Here is an 18,892-nt window from a genome sequence, read left to right on the forward strand (position 1 = left end):
CCAATAGCACGGCAGACTGCCTTAATAATGCAGGGCTCTGCAATTGCAATGAACTCTTCTAAACAATATTATTAGCATATCTTCAACTTACCTGAGCCAAAAAGTACATAAGAAAACAGAGAGAAGAAGAAGAAGAAGAAGCTTACATCTAAAATTTATATAACAAATTATTTGCGAATTAATAAATTAATTTACAAGCGAAGATTAGTCATATCAAACCAGATTTCCTCGAATGCCTTGACAATGACATCCTGATATTCCTTGGAATTCAGCGTTAGATAGCAAGCAAGAAGATCCTCCAAGTCCTTGGAATTTTGAAGATTATTCTCCACAATCATTTCCACCATTGAATCCTTAAAATCTCTTTGCGGATCAACCGACGATTTCACCACCACAAAGCTCTCCGAATACCCCATGTGTCTAGATATGCTCTTTCTTGAACAAGCAGCTTGAAGTTTCTTGCTTCCAATTCTTGGAGAATTCGCTTTTGCTCTTAGCTTCATCCCTGGAGAATTCGATGACCACAACTTTCGGATAACAGCAGCCTTGTTTCTATGCTCCTTTTGAGTCCTCACACTTTCTTCCTCCACAATCTTCACAGGAAAATGGTGATTAGCATTTGGTGGCTTTGTTAATATTGGAGGAAGCTCCATTTCTGAAATGGTGTCGAACCCATTAAGCTTCTTGACTTTCCTGGAAAGAAACTTTTTTTCATTGGGGTCGATGATTATATCGGTAGTTGAAGAAGTGAGTTCACAGTGACAAAAGCTGTCGTCCTCGGAATCATTTTCAGGGAAGTAATTAGCTTCATTGGAGCTCTCAGCAGAAGAAATACAGGAGTCATCTGGAGACTTAAAATAATGAGAGGCACAATAAGTTGACACATTATTGGAAGAGAAATGTTTGGGAGAAGGTTTGTAAATTGTTTTTCTTTTAGTGTATTTCTTGGTGGAAGGATCAGGAAAATGTGTATCAGAGGCTTTGGACTTGACAGGAGAATTGTATAATTTTTCTGGTTTGATGGGTTGTGTGGTGAAGTAATAAGAGTACCTTGGGAAGGAAATGTGAGGATTTTGTGAAGTTGAATTTGATTTTGGTAGGATTTTTTTGTTATTAGGATGAGAAGAGAAATGTGAAGTTCTGGTCTTGCTCATGTCTTTGAGCTTGTAAAACCAGGCATTTGGGATCATATCTGAGAATCTAAACCTGTGTTTACCCATCAAGATATTGAAATTCACTTCAATTCTCTGTCACTTGGACAGCACTCTTCTCATTATCTATGAGTTAAGTGGGCTTGTGTTTCTGGTTATTTAATGGCTGAAAAGAAAAGAAGTTGCTTCAGACTTTTGCAGGGGAAGATTGAAGATGAACAGAGATGAAAGTTTGTGTTACAACAGAATTGTTAAGAGTAAAGATGGGGCCAGGTGGAAAAGCTAAAGCATGAAAGCAAAGCAAAGGTATTCAAGAATTAGTGTCCATCAAATCACTTCTTTTTTAAAAATAAAAAAAATCATAACATTATAAACATAATCAACATTTTTCCAAGCATGGTAATTTCTCTAGTGCCTGCCACCCATATATAAGCGTGTGTATATATATATATATATGTATATATATTAAAAAAACTTCTGAAGTAGGAATTTATATTTTTTTGATTTATATTTGGAGAATTGTCAACACCTCACCTGGGTCCTCAATATTCATTAATTTATGAAAAGCATTTAAAAGGTGATGATGATTTAAGTAAGAATGAAGCCCCATGTGCCTTCTAGGTGCTTGTTTTTCTCACAATTCTATGCTTCATGAAATTCTTGACCTTTTCTCTATTTCTTAATGCTCATTTCCATTTGGCCAGCATTTGCTTGTGTGGTGTTGAGTCCCCACCAAATGCTTACTTATAGCCTTCAATTCAATTAATATTAAGCCGTTGCCAAGTTTCTTATGTTATTCTTTGCCAGATAAGGTTAGTTGATAGCTTGAAGAGTTGCTTTTTTCGTTAGATGGAAACGACTAAACAGTATAATGTTGAAACATTTCTCCGCTCTCCAAGACAATTATTAGGTTGGTTGCGATATTATCTATATCAATTCATCAATTTATTTATGGTAGCATACTTACTAAAATAATTTTCTTAGTAATATATTTGTAACATGCAACGACGTTAAATAAAGAAGATAAAACGACAATGGAGTGAGTTGGGAGTTCATGTCCAATTAGAAAAATTTTCAATTATTAACTTATATTATATGTTTTAACAGTAACATCCCCTTATTTTAAGTAATCAAAATAGTATAAACCTAAACGTTGTTACTATTTTATTTTTTTCTAAAATATCTAGTATATTTTAATCTTTAGTAAAATAATTATTTTGTATACAAAAATTTATCTACAGGAGAAGACCCAAACTACAACTTTGTAATTTGGGTTTAGTTGTGAGGAGATTAAATGTATGAGAAATATAAATCTTACTATAATATTCATAAATTAACAGAAATAGTTTTTTTATTGTTAAAACTAATAGTTAATTTTATAAACAGATGAAAAGAAAACATTTTTTCAATCTAACCTTGGGTGGGAAATGCATTGATTCAACCTACATAGTGTGGAAGACACATGAATGATCTTCTAGAGAATTGATAACAAAATGTCAAATTTATGTGAAAATATTATAAGTTCATAGACTAATGTCAAATTATTATTGGAACTTTAGGCGATGTTAACTATAATCTACAATAATATTAGTTCAGATATAATGGGCAATATATGTGACATGTTGATTGGACTATTCTAATTAAAGTAAATGTGGTAGTGAAACTATGAATGTGTTACATCAAAAGACTTATCAACGGATTTAGCAAGTAATGTCTGCATTATTACAGCCCTTTTTCCTTTATAAATCAAACAGGTTAAGAATTAGAAATCTACATTATCAACTGAGACTCAACGTTCGATTATCATCAACAAAGAGTCCAATGATAGAAGAGCTAAAAACAAACGAGTGAAAAAGACTCCAGTGTAATTTTAATAAATTAATTTGTTAAAACTTAATAATGATGATTTTAAGTAGGATTAATTTTTAAATACCAATCAAAACAATTATTCTGGGTTTGGGAATGGTAGAAAGACAGAGAAGGAAGCTTAGGATTAGCCCATCTACTTAGATTCACAAATCTCTCTCTCTCTCTCTCTCTCTGCTACACATTTTCTTTTACCTTCGCTTCACTTTTTTCTCACTCCATCAACTTAATGAAATAAAAAATTTTGCACTCACAGTTGCATTATTTTAGCTTCAGGTATATCAGTCTTTAAGAACAAGGGTATTCTCTCTTTAATTAATGGAGTGGAAGAGAGACTTCAAAGTAAGGTGTATGCATAAACATAAGCTCAATCTTTTTCATTATTTCTCCGTCTTCTTCATCTCCTCTGCAGCTCTATTCACTGCTATTATCACCTCAGCAACAGCAGTCACTTGTCTTGGTAAGAAATTCATACATAATTTTCTCTCTATCTCTCAACTTTCATGTGGATTTGATCACTACCCATTTCGATATCATCCAAGTTCTGGCTACCTTTCACTTCATTTCTTTCACATTAATTGCAGATGATTTCAAGTCTAGACCGTCTTTTAAAGCTGATATGTCTATTCATGTAAGTTGCTTTTTCTTAAATTCTCAGTTCTTTTTTTTTTTTTCCCGAGAATCCAGAAATCTCACTAGAACTAAACCTGTAACCTTTGAAAATCGAGAAACAATGGTTTTTAGTCCAGCTGGTGACGTTAACATAAATGAATTACCATTGCTAGTCGCATGAAAATTGTAACGCCCTTATCTTTCTCATCGTCACTATCAGTCAAAGTTCAAACAATTGACAATGCTAACATCCGCCAAAACATCTGCCGAGATTTATGACCGTTCGATCGATGCATCACATAACAATCCTCCGTGATTAGGCACCACTTGATGAGAGCGGTCCATTCCTGTGGCCCATGTAATATAAAATGAACTCTCAAACATCCTCCGTGCACGTTAGCATCGACCCTATGTATAAAGTAAAATTTTCGGTTGCCTTTAAACGGGTCTCGGGGGCTCAAGTTAGCATGATATTTGGACCTTATGGATTCTAAGTAAATAGCAGTATTTTAGAATTTAAAATATATATTTGTTTGTAATATAAATGTGATATTTTTACAAGTAACTGAGCATCCGAGGATAAATATGTTGCAGGAAATTGAGGAGAAAAGGGTTATTGATGAAGAGGTTGGTATGAGTGTGAGGTTGGCAAGGAGATCACTGAGTGGGCCTGGCTCGTCGCCACCGCGCTGCAATTCAAAATGCGGAAAATGCACGCCATGTAAGGCGGTTCATGTGCTGGTGCCACCGGGGACTACAGTGACTGCTGAATATTACCCGGAGGCATGGAGGTGCGAGTGTGGGAACAAGTTATACGTGCCATGATGCCTAATTTGTATATGTACTCTTCAAAAGATGCTTGGTTATGTTTAAGTAGTTATTAGAGATTATGGTTAGGGTTATTAAATATATATTTGACATTTACAAATGTTGCTATTAGTTTTATCAACCCATAAACTAATGTCGGTGAATATTCTGTTTTAATAAGTTATAATGATAATTATTTGAAACACGGATATAAATTTAAAATAATTATCATTAAAAAATAGAAGATATAATAATAATTATTTATAATATTTAGAATTATTATAAAAATTATTAATTTTAAATATAATTTATATATACATTTATAATAATAGTAGTCTTTTATGTTAATTTTAATTATTGATAAAATGTAAAATTATATATATAACCATTAGTCACTAGATACAAATTTTACAAAATCTAATACCACGGTTGCTAGATTTTTTTGTTTTTAGGGTAAGTGTTAGATTTGGTTTCTATGTATTCATTTTCAAAGTAAAATTTCTAGTAACTATGCTCTATCTTATGTGTTGACGAGATTTAAGTGTTTACAAAATTCAAAGTCTTACACAAAAATATATTATAGAAATGATCATGTTGACCTGACAATAACTCTAATATCCATTACGATAGTACAAAATAAAAAGAAAAGAAAAATTAGACACAAAATGGGTGTTTACCGAATTTCAGCCTATTATTTAAAAATTTATATCCAAAATTATAATTAAGAAAAAATAAATATGATCAGCTGTCATCTAAAAGCAACAAAATTTTTTAATATTCATTATTGTTAGTACAAACATAATGAAGCTAAAAATAATTCAAAATAAGACATAAAGCCATCATCATCAACGTACTTGCAATGAAGCTAAAAATAATTCAAAATGGGACATAAAGCCATCATCAATCATTCAAATTAATGGGACCATCTCTTAGAAGTTGAGTATCCTGTCATTAATATGCTTCTTGTCGTTGTTTGTTGTGCTTGTGATCGCCGTTGTGGTTGTGCTTGGGGCATCTGCTGCTGTTGCTGCTGTGGTGTTTGAACACTGGAGGCATGATTGGAATTTCCTGAGAAACTGACGAACATTTCAACAGATAACTTTCCAAGCTTTCGAGTGAGTCTTGAAGGTGGCGGTCCGCTTCTCCTAACAGGGAAAGAACTCACTGACCTATTTAACCCTTCCATCCCCGTAGGGCAACAGCCTGAATCAAATATCTGCGCACCATTTCGCCATATGATTCCATCTACAAAGACTAAAATTCCAAAAATCTATTTGCTTTATTATTTTTTTTGAAATATGCAACTAAAATTTTCAAGATCAAGGGTCTCATATTTATATATTACTGTTTTATCTCAAAAGAGTAACTGGCAGACAATTCACTATTTTTATTGCCTTCATCTGGCCTCAACAACTGCTCTTCCACAGCTTATATTCACCATGTTCCATTGTAAGGGCCAGTAGCATATATTATATACAAATTCATATCAAAAGATTAAAAATTACACACGAATGAAACAGTAAAGAGATATCATACTAGGCTACGACTCTGATTGTTCGGTGAAAAATCTGGTAAAGCGTTGAACCGATAAAAGTTAGGCTCAGAATTTTTAATTGAGCTTCTGATCACGTACATGGGAATAATTTTTTATACTGATGGATTTTAAACAAAGAGAAAAGAAGGGAAGAAGGAAGAACTCAATAACATGAGGACTTGGCTGCATGAGATAGTGAGAAATGATATTTGAGGCCACTATTTATAATACAAGGGAGGAAATCTAACTCATAAATGCAGAATCTGCAAGCTAGACCTTTTTTTTTCTTTTAAATATTAATTTCTAGGAAATGGAATTTAATAAACTTCTACCTTAATTAACATGGGTAGATATGCAATTAATTAATAACACCAATCCTAAAATGGAAACAAAATAATATCTGAATATTAGTAACCATTGTTTTAAAAATCAAACCGAATTGGGATGAGGAGGGAAGCCCAAAAACATCAATGAAATTTGTCGAGTCTAGGCCTGAAAGCTTCCCCTAAGCCACTTGATTTGTGCACCCAATTGTACACTCATATTTAACATATTTCAATTGAAAACAAATGTTGGCACAGGAGACTAAATCGCAATAAAATTATACTTCTAAGCAATGTGGGACTCAAACCTTTTGAAAATACTCTAATTATATACAAGAAGTTGTTCAAGCCCTATTGAACAATAAATTGAAATCCCATCAATTTCTGGTCTTGAACTTCCTTCAAATACTAGTCAGAAGACAGCAAACTAGGATTTATAGTAAGGCTCAAACTTGCAAGAAATTGCAGAAAAACAAAGTAATATGAGATGCCAAAAATAACAAAGTAACGAAGGTTTTGAGCTTAAAAAAACACCAGGAATTTCAGTGTTAAACAGAATGAATAATTAGGTTGATTCACTTACTAAAGAAAGCGAGATTAAATACCCAGGAAGAATGAATCAAAATAATAAACTTACATGAAATCTCAACAATACATCGTACACCTAAAATGAATTTGGAATAAGGACAAAAAAACTGACCAACGAATTAAAAATGGAGATCGACTTACAAATTTCGTACAAAAATTAATAATGTGTATATATTTAATATGTAATAAAATTATTTATACATAATTTAAATATACAAAAAATATATTATCATATAATTAAATAATTTTAAATTAAAGATAAAGTAACATCTAATCATATGATAACACATCATTTATATATATAAATTATATATATAATATTACTCTTTAATATAAAAAAATTGTGCGCGTTCAAATAAAACGAGAACACAAAAATTAATAACACTTACATTTATATATAATTATTGTTTTAGCATTTTGATACTAAGCTAAGGCTAGTAAAAAAAACCAATATAATGGACAACAATAAAACTATGTATATAAAATTATACATATTATTTATATATAAATATTACACATAAGTAATAATATATCATTATTTAATCAGATAGTTTTAAATAAAAAATAAAATTATACTCAATCATATAATAATATATCAATTTTATATAATAAATTATATATATTATTTACACACATAACTTTACTTAACGTAAAATCTATAAACTAAAACTTACAATTTTAAAATACTGTTTAAAAGTGGCGCTTTGTAGCCAAATTCTAATTTTAAGCAGTGCAAATTCCCCTTTTTTTATAATATGAATTAATAAATATTATCAAATTATTATCTTATACTATTTAATTTAATATTTTAACTACACGAAATTTCTGTTATTTTTAAGACTTTGGAAAATATTTTGATTATTTTACCATTATTATGGAAAGTGATTAACTATTGTAATTAAGAAAAAGTAAAACCAACAACAAGAGTTGGGTTTAATTTTGGGGTTCAATACTTCAGTACATTTGTAAGCCACTTGGCTCAACTGTATACCCAACTCGTGATTCTCGCAACGTGATCTTACCCAAGGAGAGGTGGACAGCACAGCGCCTCGTGGCCATACTGTATTGAAACTTAGATTTTTCTTTTTCGGGTAGACCGGTAGGGAAAATTAGTTCAACCATCTAAGGTTTGCCCAAAACTTTAATGACATTATCCCTTTATTCATCCAAATCTATTTTTTAAAAACTACTAATGGGAGAGTAAAAAATAATTTGATCAACAATAAATTTAAAAAAAATAAAAAAATAATTTTATATATCTAAAATTAATATTTTAAATATGATAGTTTAATCATTTTACATATTTAAAAACATATAATAAAATTATTAAATTATTGTGTAGTGTTAATAAGTCACGATACAAAGCTTATTAAAACCATCAAGGTCATATAATAGAAAAATACGATAAAAATCGATTCATGTCAGAGAGAGAAATTGTGATAATTTTAAACATAAACAGTGGTAAAGTTGACGATGAATGAAATGGAAAGGGAGATATCAATAGGATGCTTTATTGCAAGTTATAATCAATATTAAATATAACTAAAAAAATAGAAGATTGATGTAATAAGAGTTTTCATCAACCCAAAATGAGTAAAAAATATTAACATCAATACAATGATAGACCTAAAAATAAAATTAAAGAAGGTCAATGTTTAACAAAAATAAAATATATTAAGTTAATTAAAAAATAAAAAATTTAAAAGATGCAATGTAGAATATATTAATATTTTATATATGTAAAATTGAAAATTTTTTAAAATTTAAAAGATACAATGAAATTTTAAATATATCAAATTAAAATTTTTTAAAAATAAAAAAGATTAGTTAACTGTCTTTTGACCTATTTCGATCCACTTTGATATCAATACAGTATCAATATAAGAATGACTAAATGAAGATGTTGATATCAATATCAAGAGTATTGTCAAATATGCATCAACACGGAGGAGACAACCCGAGTGAGGAATTTGATTTTAAATTAAAAAAAAAAACGTTATTTATTCCATTTTTGGGCCAATCCCTGTATTCTTTTTTCCATGTGCTCTTTCTGTTAATTGAAAAAAAAAAAAAAAAGACACGGTTTACCCCCTCACGCGTAGATGGATGTACTCTCACCTTTCTTTACCTATTTATAAATACCTAAAAATCATCTTTGCTCGTTCATATAGCTTAGAAAACTGAACGCTCGACAAATCCTAACACCAATTTCTTCTGCTTTACTTACCCATAAAAAAATAAAGAAAAGAATTTCTTCTGCTTTCTTCTTCTTCTATCCCCCATTCGATCTCTGGCACTTAACCTCAATTCAAAAATCCTTATGCCAGAGATCGAACCCCATGTTCCTGATAATGCCCTCTTCGGCAAATACGAACTTGGTCGCCTTCTCGGCTGCGGCGCCTTTGCGAAAGTTCACCACGCTCGCGACGTCCGTACCGGCCAAAGCGTCGCAATCAAAATTATCAACAAGAAAAAGCTCTCCAATTCAAAATTGGCTTCTAATATCAAGCGTGAGATCTCAATCATGCGGCGGTTGAACCACCCTAATATCGTTAAGCTTTACGAAGTTTTAGCCACCAAAACGAAGATTTACTTCGTCATGGAGTTCGTTAAAGGCGGCGAATTGTTCGGCAAAGTCGCCAAAGGGAGGTTCTCTGAAGATCTCAGCCGTAAATATTTCCAGCAGTTGATCTCAGCCGTCGGATATTGTCATTCTCATGGAGTTTTTCACCGTGATTTGAAGCCGGAGAATTTATTAGTAGACGAGAATGGCAATTTAAAGGTTACAGATTTCGGACTCAGTGCGGTAACAGATCAGATCCAACCCGACGGGTTGTTACATACGCTTTGTGGGACCCCCGCTTATGTGGCACCGGAGATTTTGACGAAGAAGGGTTACGATGGAGCGAAGGTGGATGTGTGGTCATGTGGCGTCATTCTGTTCGTTTTAACGGCGGGTTACTTGCCGTTTAACGATCCCAATCTTATGGCCATGTATAAGAAGATTTATAAAGGCGAGTTCCGGTGTCCGAAGTGGATGTCTAAGGATCTTAAACGGTTTTTATCACGGCTTCTTGATACGAACCCTGAAACAAGGATCACCGTTGATCAGATTATCAATGATCCTTGGTTCAAAATGGGCGGAATCAAACCGTTGAAATTCTATGATGGTGATGAGGATGAAATTAAGTTTGATCAAGAGAAGCCTCAAGTGAAGAGCTTGAACGCTTTCGATATAATTTCGTTTTCGTCGGGTTTAGACTTGTCGGGTTTGTTCAATGGGCACGATACTTCAGGTGGTACCGGGGAGCGTTTCGTTTCAAAGGAGATGCCAGAGAAATTGATAGAGAAAGTGGAGGAGTTAGCAAAGGTTGAGAAACTGAAAGTGAAAAGGAGAAAACAATGGGGGGTTGAATTGGAGGGGCAAAATGGAAATATACAAATTGCGATTGAGATTTACCAGCTAACGGAGGAGCTAATGGTGGTGGAAGTTAGGAGAAGTGGTGGTGATGCGGCGTGTTTTAACCGCGTGTGGAAGGATAAACTTAGGCCACAACTTGTGGTGGCTCATTAGAAAGGAAGGGACAATATGTAGGGAAAACAAGGTGAGGTAGATTTTTCTGTAAATTAATAGATCGAAATAGGTAAATTTATGAATGTAATTCTATCTGGTTGTATTTTGTAATATGCATTTGAAATAAAAAATTGTTGAAAATCGGGATTTGATGCCGTAATTTTTTATTTTTTATTTTTTATACAAGTAAGGGCAGATTTAATGGCGATTTATGTTGAATCCTTGTTCTTGGAACTTTCTAGCGCATCAGATTACATCACAATAATCTTAGTGGCCACCATGCTGCAAAATTGTACTATTCATAACACGGAAAGTAAAAGTTGGTGGCCATTATGTTTGACAGAGTCTTTCCCTCGCTAAATTCTGACCACTGATGTCATCATCAAATCATATTTATAATGTGGTTTGTTTGGGTGGTCCTTACAAAAAAAAATTAAATTAATTGGTTTTGTCTTGTTGTCTTATATAGCACATGGCATGATCAGGCAGGAAACTTGGTAGAAACGTGGCCAGCGGCCTCTCAAAAGTTGAAAGGCCAGAAAGGACTATCTCCAACCTCAATTTTATTTTAATCTGGAAAGTATATTTATGATAATTAAAAAATTTAAATATTATTTATATATTAATTTTTATTAAAAAAATAATAAAATTGTTTTTTTAATTTTAAAATCCTCAAAATTTATAATATTATCCTATTTATTTTGAAAAATTAACATATCCTCTTTATAAGATTAAGTTTTAAAAAATAATATATTTTTTTCAAATTTCTTGATAATTTTTCGATGAACGAAGATCACTCTCTCCCTCTCGATGATGACTCTCTCTTTAATGTCTTCTCTAGTGTCCAAATCAAAGGTTCATCATCTTTAATGTCTACTTTTTGTCTAAATGTATCATCGTTATTCAGATGACGATAAAATCCAATCAGAGAGAGAGGGCTTTGAACAAAGAGAAGGTATCGAAGGAAGAGACATCGATGAGAGACAGAAAATGATTGTCATTCATCAAGAAATTTAAAATGAGGAAAATATCACTTTTCAAAATTTAATTTTACAGAGAAAAATATTAATTTTTTAAACTAAGTGGAGAAAATGATATCAATTTTTAAGATTTTAAAGTCTAAGAGAAAAATAACGATTTTATCATTTTTTAAATAAAAAATTTTAACAAAAATTAATTTATTGATGAATGTTTAAATTTTTTAACTATCGAAGATATACATTTAAAATTAGATTAAAACTTGAGTGGAAAATAGTCCCTTGGCCAAGTTGAAAGTCTTGTTAGAGATTTCATATATTTAAAATTGGTTAAAAAAGACAACTTGCAATATATTTCAATATTTAGCCCGCTTCATATATTTAAAATGCCTTCCAAGTTTAAATCAATGGATGATGTTAACATTTATTAAATTCAGTGGGATAATTAAAAAGGTCGCAAGACTTATTTCCATCCAATGTTTAATTTATAACTAAACTTTCATTCATTCGATAAGTTTTAAAATTTTAAAATCTGTAAAAAGTTGATAATAAACTAAATTTTGGACTGAAATAAATTGTTGGGCCTAATAAAAATTGCAGGATCCACAGACCTCAGGGTAAATTGGATGAGATTTTTCTCTCCCCGGCCCAAAGTCCAGCCCAAGACGTGGTTGGAAGGCTAGGGCAGAAAGCGGCAAAAAACGAAGTTAATAACCCTTTTTAGCTCACAGCTTCAAAAACTTGAACATCAAACAAAGGCGTAGCTAGAAAAACGAAACATTTCGGTGCTTTTCAAGTAGGAGGGTTAATAAATGCATTGCATGTACACATTTAGACATATTTTTTTTTTTTTGGGTTCGTTCTTACTCATTTAAGTTAAAGAAAGTTTTTTTTTTTTTTTAAGTAGCAAAACATATTTTTGTTGTTGTATGCATATTGTTTGGACTCTTCAAACAACCTGCAAGCTGTTTGTTTTATTGCCCAACTGAATTTACATTTTCCAATTGTGCATATGCCATTTTCTGTTCATTTTATTTGTTGGTATTGAATTGTGATGCTCATTTTGCAGTTTCATTTATTTAATTTTCCAGGCTGGGCTGTAAACACTCCTTTACTTGGATTTTCTTGATGTCTAAGGTTCATTGTTGTGGCAAGACAGTTGAGTGATTGTGTTTGTTGAATTAATATTGAAAAAAGGGATAGACAATGACTGTTGAGGCTAGCTTTAGGAAAAAACTCCATAAGAAACTTAAACTTTCTAGTGAGAGGTCTAGGAGTTCCAAGGAAGAGAATAAAAAGGCTCAACGTGCTGTGTATGATGATAAATCCCTCAAGAAAGAGAATGACGGGAAGAGAAACTTGAAGTCAAGTGGTAAAGATAAAAAAATTAGGAGACATAAGGAAGAGAATGATGAAGAAAATTATTCCAGGGGAAGGTTTAAACCTTTGAATTCTGATAGGAGAAGGAAGAGGGTTTATGCTGAACAAAATATGGGTGGGGATGTGATGATCAATGACAATGAATTGGTAGACAATAAGAAAGCAGTATCCAAGAAGGGCCTGAACAAGGTAAAAAGTGATATTTTTATAGAAAAAAATGGTGACAGATCTCGCACTATCTGGGTGTCCAGTAAGAAAAAGGATACCACTTCTGAGACTAAACGCTTTTCTTCCAAATTTGAGGATGCGGTAGAGACTGCACAAGTGTCCTCTACTAGACGGAGAGGTAGGGGAAAAGTAGACAAAGTGGACAGTGGTAGGAATGTTTCATTGAAGAAACTTGCCACAGACAAATCTGCCTCAACTAAGAAAGAGGATGCAAGTTGGAAAAAGTTCTCAGATGCGTCTCCATCGAATTCCTTCAAGAAAATTGGTAGGAACAAGAATGACCTCAATGTTGATTCAGATGTTCTGGTTAATAAACCAAGGAAGAGAAAGCGTATTCGAATAGATCCATATGATATCTCAAATAAGCGGCTAGATGACAGCATAGTTGTTGAGGGTTAGTAATTTATCTGTTCATTTTGGTTGTACTTATGGTAAAGATACGCTTTTGATTTTATATATTATGTGAACTTTGATCTTGTGGTCAAGAAATAGTAAAAGTTGTGCTGATGCAGATGCTTCCCCAGTGCATCTACATTCTCAATCTGCTAATGAACATTCATCTACGTTTTTTTCAATTGCTAAACTCTATTATCTGTTACATGCGGCTTAGTTGCTATTATGATATTATAAGAGGAACACAGGACTGCTTATGCTGTTCTTCAATGTCCAGAAGAGGAAACACTCTTGGAAACACTTTTGTTTTGTCTGTGGATTTCAATAAAATGCATTAGCAATAAAGCTTGGTGTAATGCTGGGCAATCAGAAGTAATCATTAGTAGGCATTTGTGCCCTATGTTTGAGGCCTTGACCTTGCTTCTTAAATCTGATAAGTGGAGTTCAATTTAATGACAATTCTCCTACTGTCTTCTTTTAGATGTTGACTTCATGCCTTTCTTTTGGCACAATAAATTTACCCTATTTACCCTATTACCTTCATGTCCCCTAAAGGACTGTCTGTCCAAGAATGTCAGAAACTTGGAAATTTTCACTTATTTTAGCCTGCTTCTGGTTTGAAATTTCTACACTTGAATTGTCTTAGACATCTTTTGGTTACCAGTCTGCATAAATTGTTTTGAACATCCTCCGGATACTAGCTGAATTTGTAGTCACTTTTGGTTTATCTTTTAAGTAAAGTCTGTTTTTGATTGCTTATTTATGGTTATATTCCAAGACTCCTTAAGTTTTAATTTGCTATTGCTTTTTTTTTTTTGTACTTTTACTAATTTTATCTTTTCTCTTTCCACTTCACTTGTTTTGCAGAAAGTGCTAAAGAGAAGAAAAAAAATTTGGAGAAAGATGTTGAAATATCAAAGAATGCACAGTTCCGTGCAATACGACCCAGTCCCTCAATCCTTTCCTATGTGGAAGATAATGTAATTTGTATGGGTAACCCTTGTGATTTTTAGGCTATATTATGTTATCTTTGTTTCTGGACTTGCTCTTTCTGTATTGTGATCCAGGATTATTCCATTGACAGTTACTGGGTCGTCGACGCTTAATTGAGCTGCGGAGAGCCGGATATAACATTGAGCTTTCTGCCCCCTTAGATAATATTCCATTCTCAACTAGTTCTGAGAGAGAGAGAATTGAAGACAATGTAGGTTTTTATGTGAATCATGTTTAGTTTATACATTGGTTTTTCTGATTTTAATTTGATGTCTTCAATCAATATCTTTCATGTAATCTAAAATAAAAACCACCTATAGTTGGCTGCTCAATATTTCATTCAATAAATTTCATTGCTAACTACTTTCAACAGATTTTTAGGAATAAATTGACATTTTTCGCTGCTGCAAAGGTTTCAACATCATTTCCTGCTCCTGATCTTCCAGAGATTGCATTTGCAGGTAGTGATTTCAAATGGTCACTTTTTTGTGTGCTTAACCAACTAGTTTCCTTATTCTTCTCTTTTTTTCTTTTATTTTATTATTTTTGAAGTGCCCAAGTTGTTTCAGTTTTGAGTTTAGATCTCATTATTAAAAAATTGCCCATTATTCTGTTTTTGGACTGCAGATTTTTGAGTTTCTATTTCCAAAAATTTTATCTATCCTATTATTAAATGCAATGGTCTCAATAGAACTCTTATAGTGACTTAGGATGTTCTGGAGACATTATACCGATATGTTTATGTGGTAAATTCTTTGAAAAATATTTTTCAATAAGTTATAAAAACTGCTTCACTTTGGATTAGGTCATCTAATCAAGTAAATCTTTTGGATGAATTCATTTGTTCTTTACTGGCCTGTTTGTATATTGGTTTCACTTTTCTGACATTTCTAAGTCTATAGTAATATATTTTTCTAATAGCTTGTTTTGCTTGTTTTTGTTGCTAATGTTATGTTATGGACTATGTTGTTGATTTAAGAGGAATCCTTTATGAGAAATGAAACAATGAATAAGGCCTTATTAAAATTTTATGTGTCTTATTAGGAAGGTCAAATGTTGGGAAGTCATCGCTGCTTAATGCTTTAACCCGACAATGGGGTGTTGCACGAACGTCAGATAAGCCAGGCCTCACTCAGGTGCTTATATTTTCTGCAAACTGGATTGAAGTTTTGGAATTTTTGCAGTATTAACCATGTATTTTTAACAGACAATTAATTTCTTCAAATTGGGAACAAAACTCTGTTTGGTTGATCTGCCTGGATATGGGTTTGCTTATGCGAAGGAGGAAGTCAAAGATGCTTGGGAGGAACTTGTGAGTATATGACACATGAACTTATTATGGCATTTGCTGCTTTCTTCTAAATTTGTTTTATATCGATATGATAATTTCTAACTCCAAGGTGACTGTGGTTTATCTACATGATCGCTTGTCATCTGTACATGGTTTTATCTGACTGGATTTGTATTTGTAATAACAATCACACTCGTGTTGACAACATTGTTCTCTTATTCTTCTAATAACAATTTGTTGGTTGTCTGTAGATATTGGAATGTTTGGGGTTGATTTGTGCAGGTTCCTATCTTACTTTTTTACTTGTAATTTTGCTTCCATTTTATGTGCCATCAGAATTGTTTCTCTCATCCGACCAAGACCAGCATCAACACGACCATTAGCACCACAACCACTACCACTATTGCCAATAGGCAATAACAATTGTTACTATTATCTTTTGCATCAGTAATCAAAGTTATTTTTTTCTCACTCACTATTGTTGGCCCCAGTAAAAAATATTAATGATGACATATATGAAATAGTGTTGGTTTTTATTTGTCTTTGTTAAAGAACAAGCAATTTAACACTGACATTCATATATGAAGCAAAAAAGAACAGATTATTGAAACTGCATTCCTTTCGAGAACAATTTAGATTTTGGTTGAAAACGTATGTGACCTTTTTGGGATGATTTCTTGTGAGTTGACCTTTATAAATGCAGTATGCCTGCCTGGTAAAAGGTTTAAATTGGAACTCAGTATGTCAAAGTTTCATAAGTACAGTGGTCAGTGTATGCTGAGGCTAATTGAGTTCTTGTTCGCATCCTGTTTACTGCATATTTTTTACAAGCTTATTGTTCTGATACTAGTGTAATTAAAACATTGCATCATTATATATGCCTGTTAACTTTTTCCTCCCAAAATGTAAAAATTTTGTAGGTGAAGGAGTATGTTTCTACCAGAGTTGGTTTAAAACGAGTATGCCTTCTTGTTGACACAAAATGGGGCATGAAGCCTAGAGATCATGAACTTATTGGTTTAATGGAAAGGTACCCTTCACACCTTTTCAGATTGAAGTTCTTTTAGTTTTGATTAATTGGTGGCATATGCATTCCTTTTCATTTAGAAAACTGCATTGAGAAGCAAATCAAAGTTCTCTGAGGCTGTCATTAGATATTGAGTTATGGTAGACCTTTCATATTAGTGTGTCAGTGTGTGCAGTGGTTTGGTAAATGATAGCATAAGATCATTATATTTCAGTAAAATGCTTACTTCATACAGTATAGTGTTTCCATATTTGGTGTTGCATATTTATCGTTGCTTGTTCATAATAACTCTGCAAATACGAGAACTTTGGCACATACACTAGTTTAATTTCATTCATCATTAACTTTGCAGATCTCAAACTAAATACCAGATTGTATTAACTAAGACAGATACTGTGTTCCCAATTGATGTGGCACGGCGTGCCATGCAAATTGAAGAGGTGATTTTTTTTTTTTAAGGGAATTAACATCGAGCATTCTATCCTTTGTGACTGACAGCTTTGTTGTACCATATATTTTGCAGAACCTCAAGGCAAACAAGTCTATAGTTCAACCTGTGGTAAGGAGGAAGAAACTCTCTTTGATTGTTTTATTATCATTTTTATTTATTTTTCAATATTAAAGAAAGCCAGCTAAGTACTTTGACTTCGGTGTTGCTTCAGATGATGGTAAGCTCGAAATCTGGAGGAGGTATTCGAAGTTTCAGAACTGTGCTTTCTAAGATTGCTCGGTTTGCCAAAATCTAATTGTTATTAAGGTGACTGCCTGGAACTTGTTTCTCATAAGCTAGGTTGATTAATTTTACCAAGCCTATACTTATCAATATATTTTTAATTGCAGAAAGGCATGATTAATATACACTAGTTGATTCCATATCAACTCCCAGAATGTATTAAATTCCAAAAGTTTGAGCATGACCAAGTTGAGGGTGCATTGAGTTATAGTGGAATCCAAGTGTAGGTGCACCGATTGAGATTTAGAACCATGTGGGTATGTTTGTGATTTTTTAATGATAATTTTGAAGATAGACGACATAATTATGCTAATGAAATTGGTTAAAGCAAATATTATTTAGAGTTAGGGATAGATTGGAGGAAAGTCAAGTTTGAGTTTAGGTTTGTTTGAATTCGATAAGTTTAAGGGAGTTGAGCTCAATTTTGGTATGGTATTATAGGATTTCTTTAAACTTATTATTATTAATTTCAAAAATTACAATGGATGATGTGGATTATGATTTTTTTTTGTATAATATGAGATTTTCATAATTAAGCTCAATTAATTTTTACAGCTATGGTTTGAACTCGTGCTATGAAGTTCGATCAAATCCATCTAGTTAACCCTAATCTAATCTATGTAAAATGAGTGGTACAAGCTTCATAAATATAGGTGATGTCATTTTAATGTCACTTTTAGTAAATTAAAGGACAACATTTTAAGAAGGCCAAAAGACATTTGTTATTTCCACTTCAAGGTTTACCCTTATATTTTTAAATTTTAAAAATCTAAATATTTATTTATTAAACATTAAAATTAATAAAATTTATATTTTAAAAATTTATAATATTTTCATAAATAAAACTCTTAAAAAGTTATATATATATATATTTTTGTAGGGTTTTGAAAAGTTATTAATGACTTTAATATTTTGAACCATGAATGTTTTTTTGTTAAAATTATTTATATTTATAATAAGTTATAATAATAATATGTTATTATATGATTAAATAATTTTAAATAAAAAATAAAATAATATTAAATTAAATGATAATACATTATTGTTAATACTAATTATAAATGTTTGTGATTTTATTTATTTTTTCTTAAAATATGTTGTATAAATTTATTTTAAATATATAAATAAATATGAATTTATATTTTATTATATGATTAAGAGTTATTTTATTTTTAATTTAAAATTATTTAATTATATAATAATATATATTTATTTATATATTTAAAATATACATAAATAATTTAACGTTAAGCTAAAAGTAATACTGAATGGATGATGTTAAGATTGCGGCAAAGGGAAGAAATAATTAATTTATTAATTATCTAACTTTAAAATAGTCAAACTCATTAAAATGAATTAAATAATTAATTAATGTGGACAATGCGTACCTTGAAAATGCCACTACCTCTAATTGT

The 18,892-nt window shown here is 31.7% G+C and overlaps 4 protein-coding genes across 8 annotated transcripts; 3 read left to right on the plus strand and 1 right to left on the minus strand.

Moving 5' to 3' along the window:
- Positions 1-18: 18 nt before the first annotated feature.
- LOC123211132 (transcription repressor OFP2-like) lies at positions 19-1,521 on the minus strand. The gene has a single exon (XM_044629672.1). The coding sequence runs from the start codon at positions 1,218-1,220 to the stop codon at positions 192-194; it is 1,029 nt and encodes a 342-aa protein (XP_044485607.1). The 5' UTR covers positions 1,221-1,521; the 3' UTR covers positions 19-191.
- Positions 1,522-3,093: 1,572 nt separating this feature from the next.
- LOC123212264 (EPIDERMAL PATTERNING FACTOR-like protein 6) lies at positions 3,094-4,578 on the plus strand. The gene is made up of 3 exons (XM_044631354.1): positions 3,094-3,477; positions 3,602-3,648; positions 4,224-4,578. Exons 1-3 carry the CDS (start codon positions 3,336-3,338, stop codon positions 4,452-4,454), a joined length of 420 nt encoding a protein of 139 aa, XP_044487289.1. The 5' UTR covers positions 3,094-3,335; the 3' UTR covers positions 4,455-4,578.
- A 4,460-nt stretch (positions 4,579-9,038) lies between these two features.
- On the plus strand, positions 9,039-10,615 carry LOC123212021 (CBL-interacting serine/threonine-protein kinase 11-like). The gene has a single exon (XM_044631038.1). The coding sequence runs from the start codon at positions 9,202-9,204 to the stop codon at positions 10,453-10,455; it is 1,254 nt and encodes a 417-aa protein (XP_044486973.1). The 5' UTR covers positions 9,039-9,201; the 3' UTR covers positions 10,456-10,615.
- Positions 10,616-12,147: 1,532 nt separating this feature from the next.
- LOC123210459 lies at positions 12,148-17,978 on the plus strand. 5 transcript variants are annotated; one of them, XM_044628831.1, is made up of 12 exons: positions 12,148-12,228; positions 12,524-13,434; positions 14,301-14,413; positions 14,518-14,637; positions 14,800-14,887; positions 15,471-15,562; positions 15,634-15,738; positions 16,638-16,747; positions 17,097-17,184; positions 17,268-17,303; positions 17,407-17,501; positions 17,585-17,978. In XM_044628831.1, the coding sequence occupies exons 2-11, from the start codon at positions 12,639-12,641 to the stop codon at positions 17,488-17,490; spliced, it is 1,632 nt and encodes a 543-aa protein (XP_044484766.1). In that variant the 5' UTR covers positions 12,148-12,228; positions 12,524-12,638; the 3' UTR covers positions 17,491-17,501; positions 17,585-17,978. The 5 variants fall into 5 exon arrangements, with proteins under 5 accessions (XP_044484766.1, XP_044484765.1, XP_044484768.1 ...); XM_044628830.1 differs by having other exon boundaries at positions 12,151-12,236; XM_044628833.1 differs by having other exon boundaries at positions 12,151-12,236; positions 17,589-17,978.
- The last annotated feature ends 914 nt before the right edge of the window (positions 17,979-18,892 follow it).

Source organism: Mangifera indica, chromosome 3 (genome assembly GCF_011075055.1).
Source record: "Mangifera indica cultivar Alphonso chromosome 3, CATAS_Mindica_2.1, whole genome shotgun sequence".
NCBI lineage: Eukaryota > Viridiplantae > Streptophyta > Magnoliopsida > Sapindales > Anacardiaceae > Mangifera > Mangifera indica.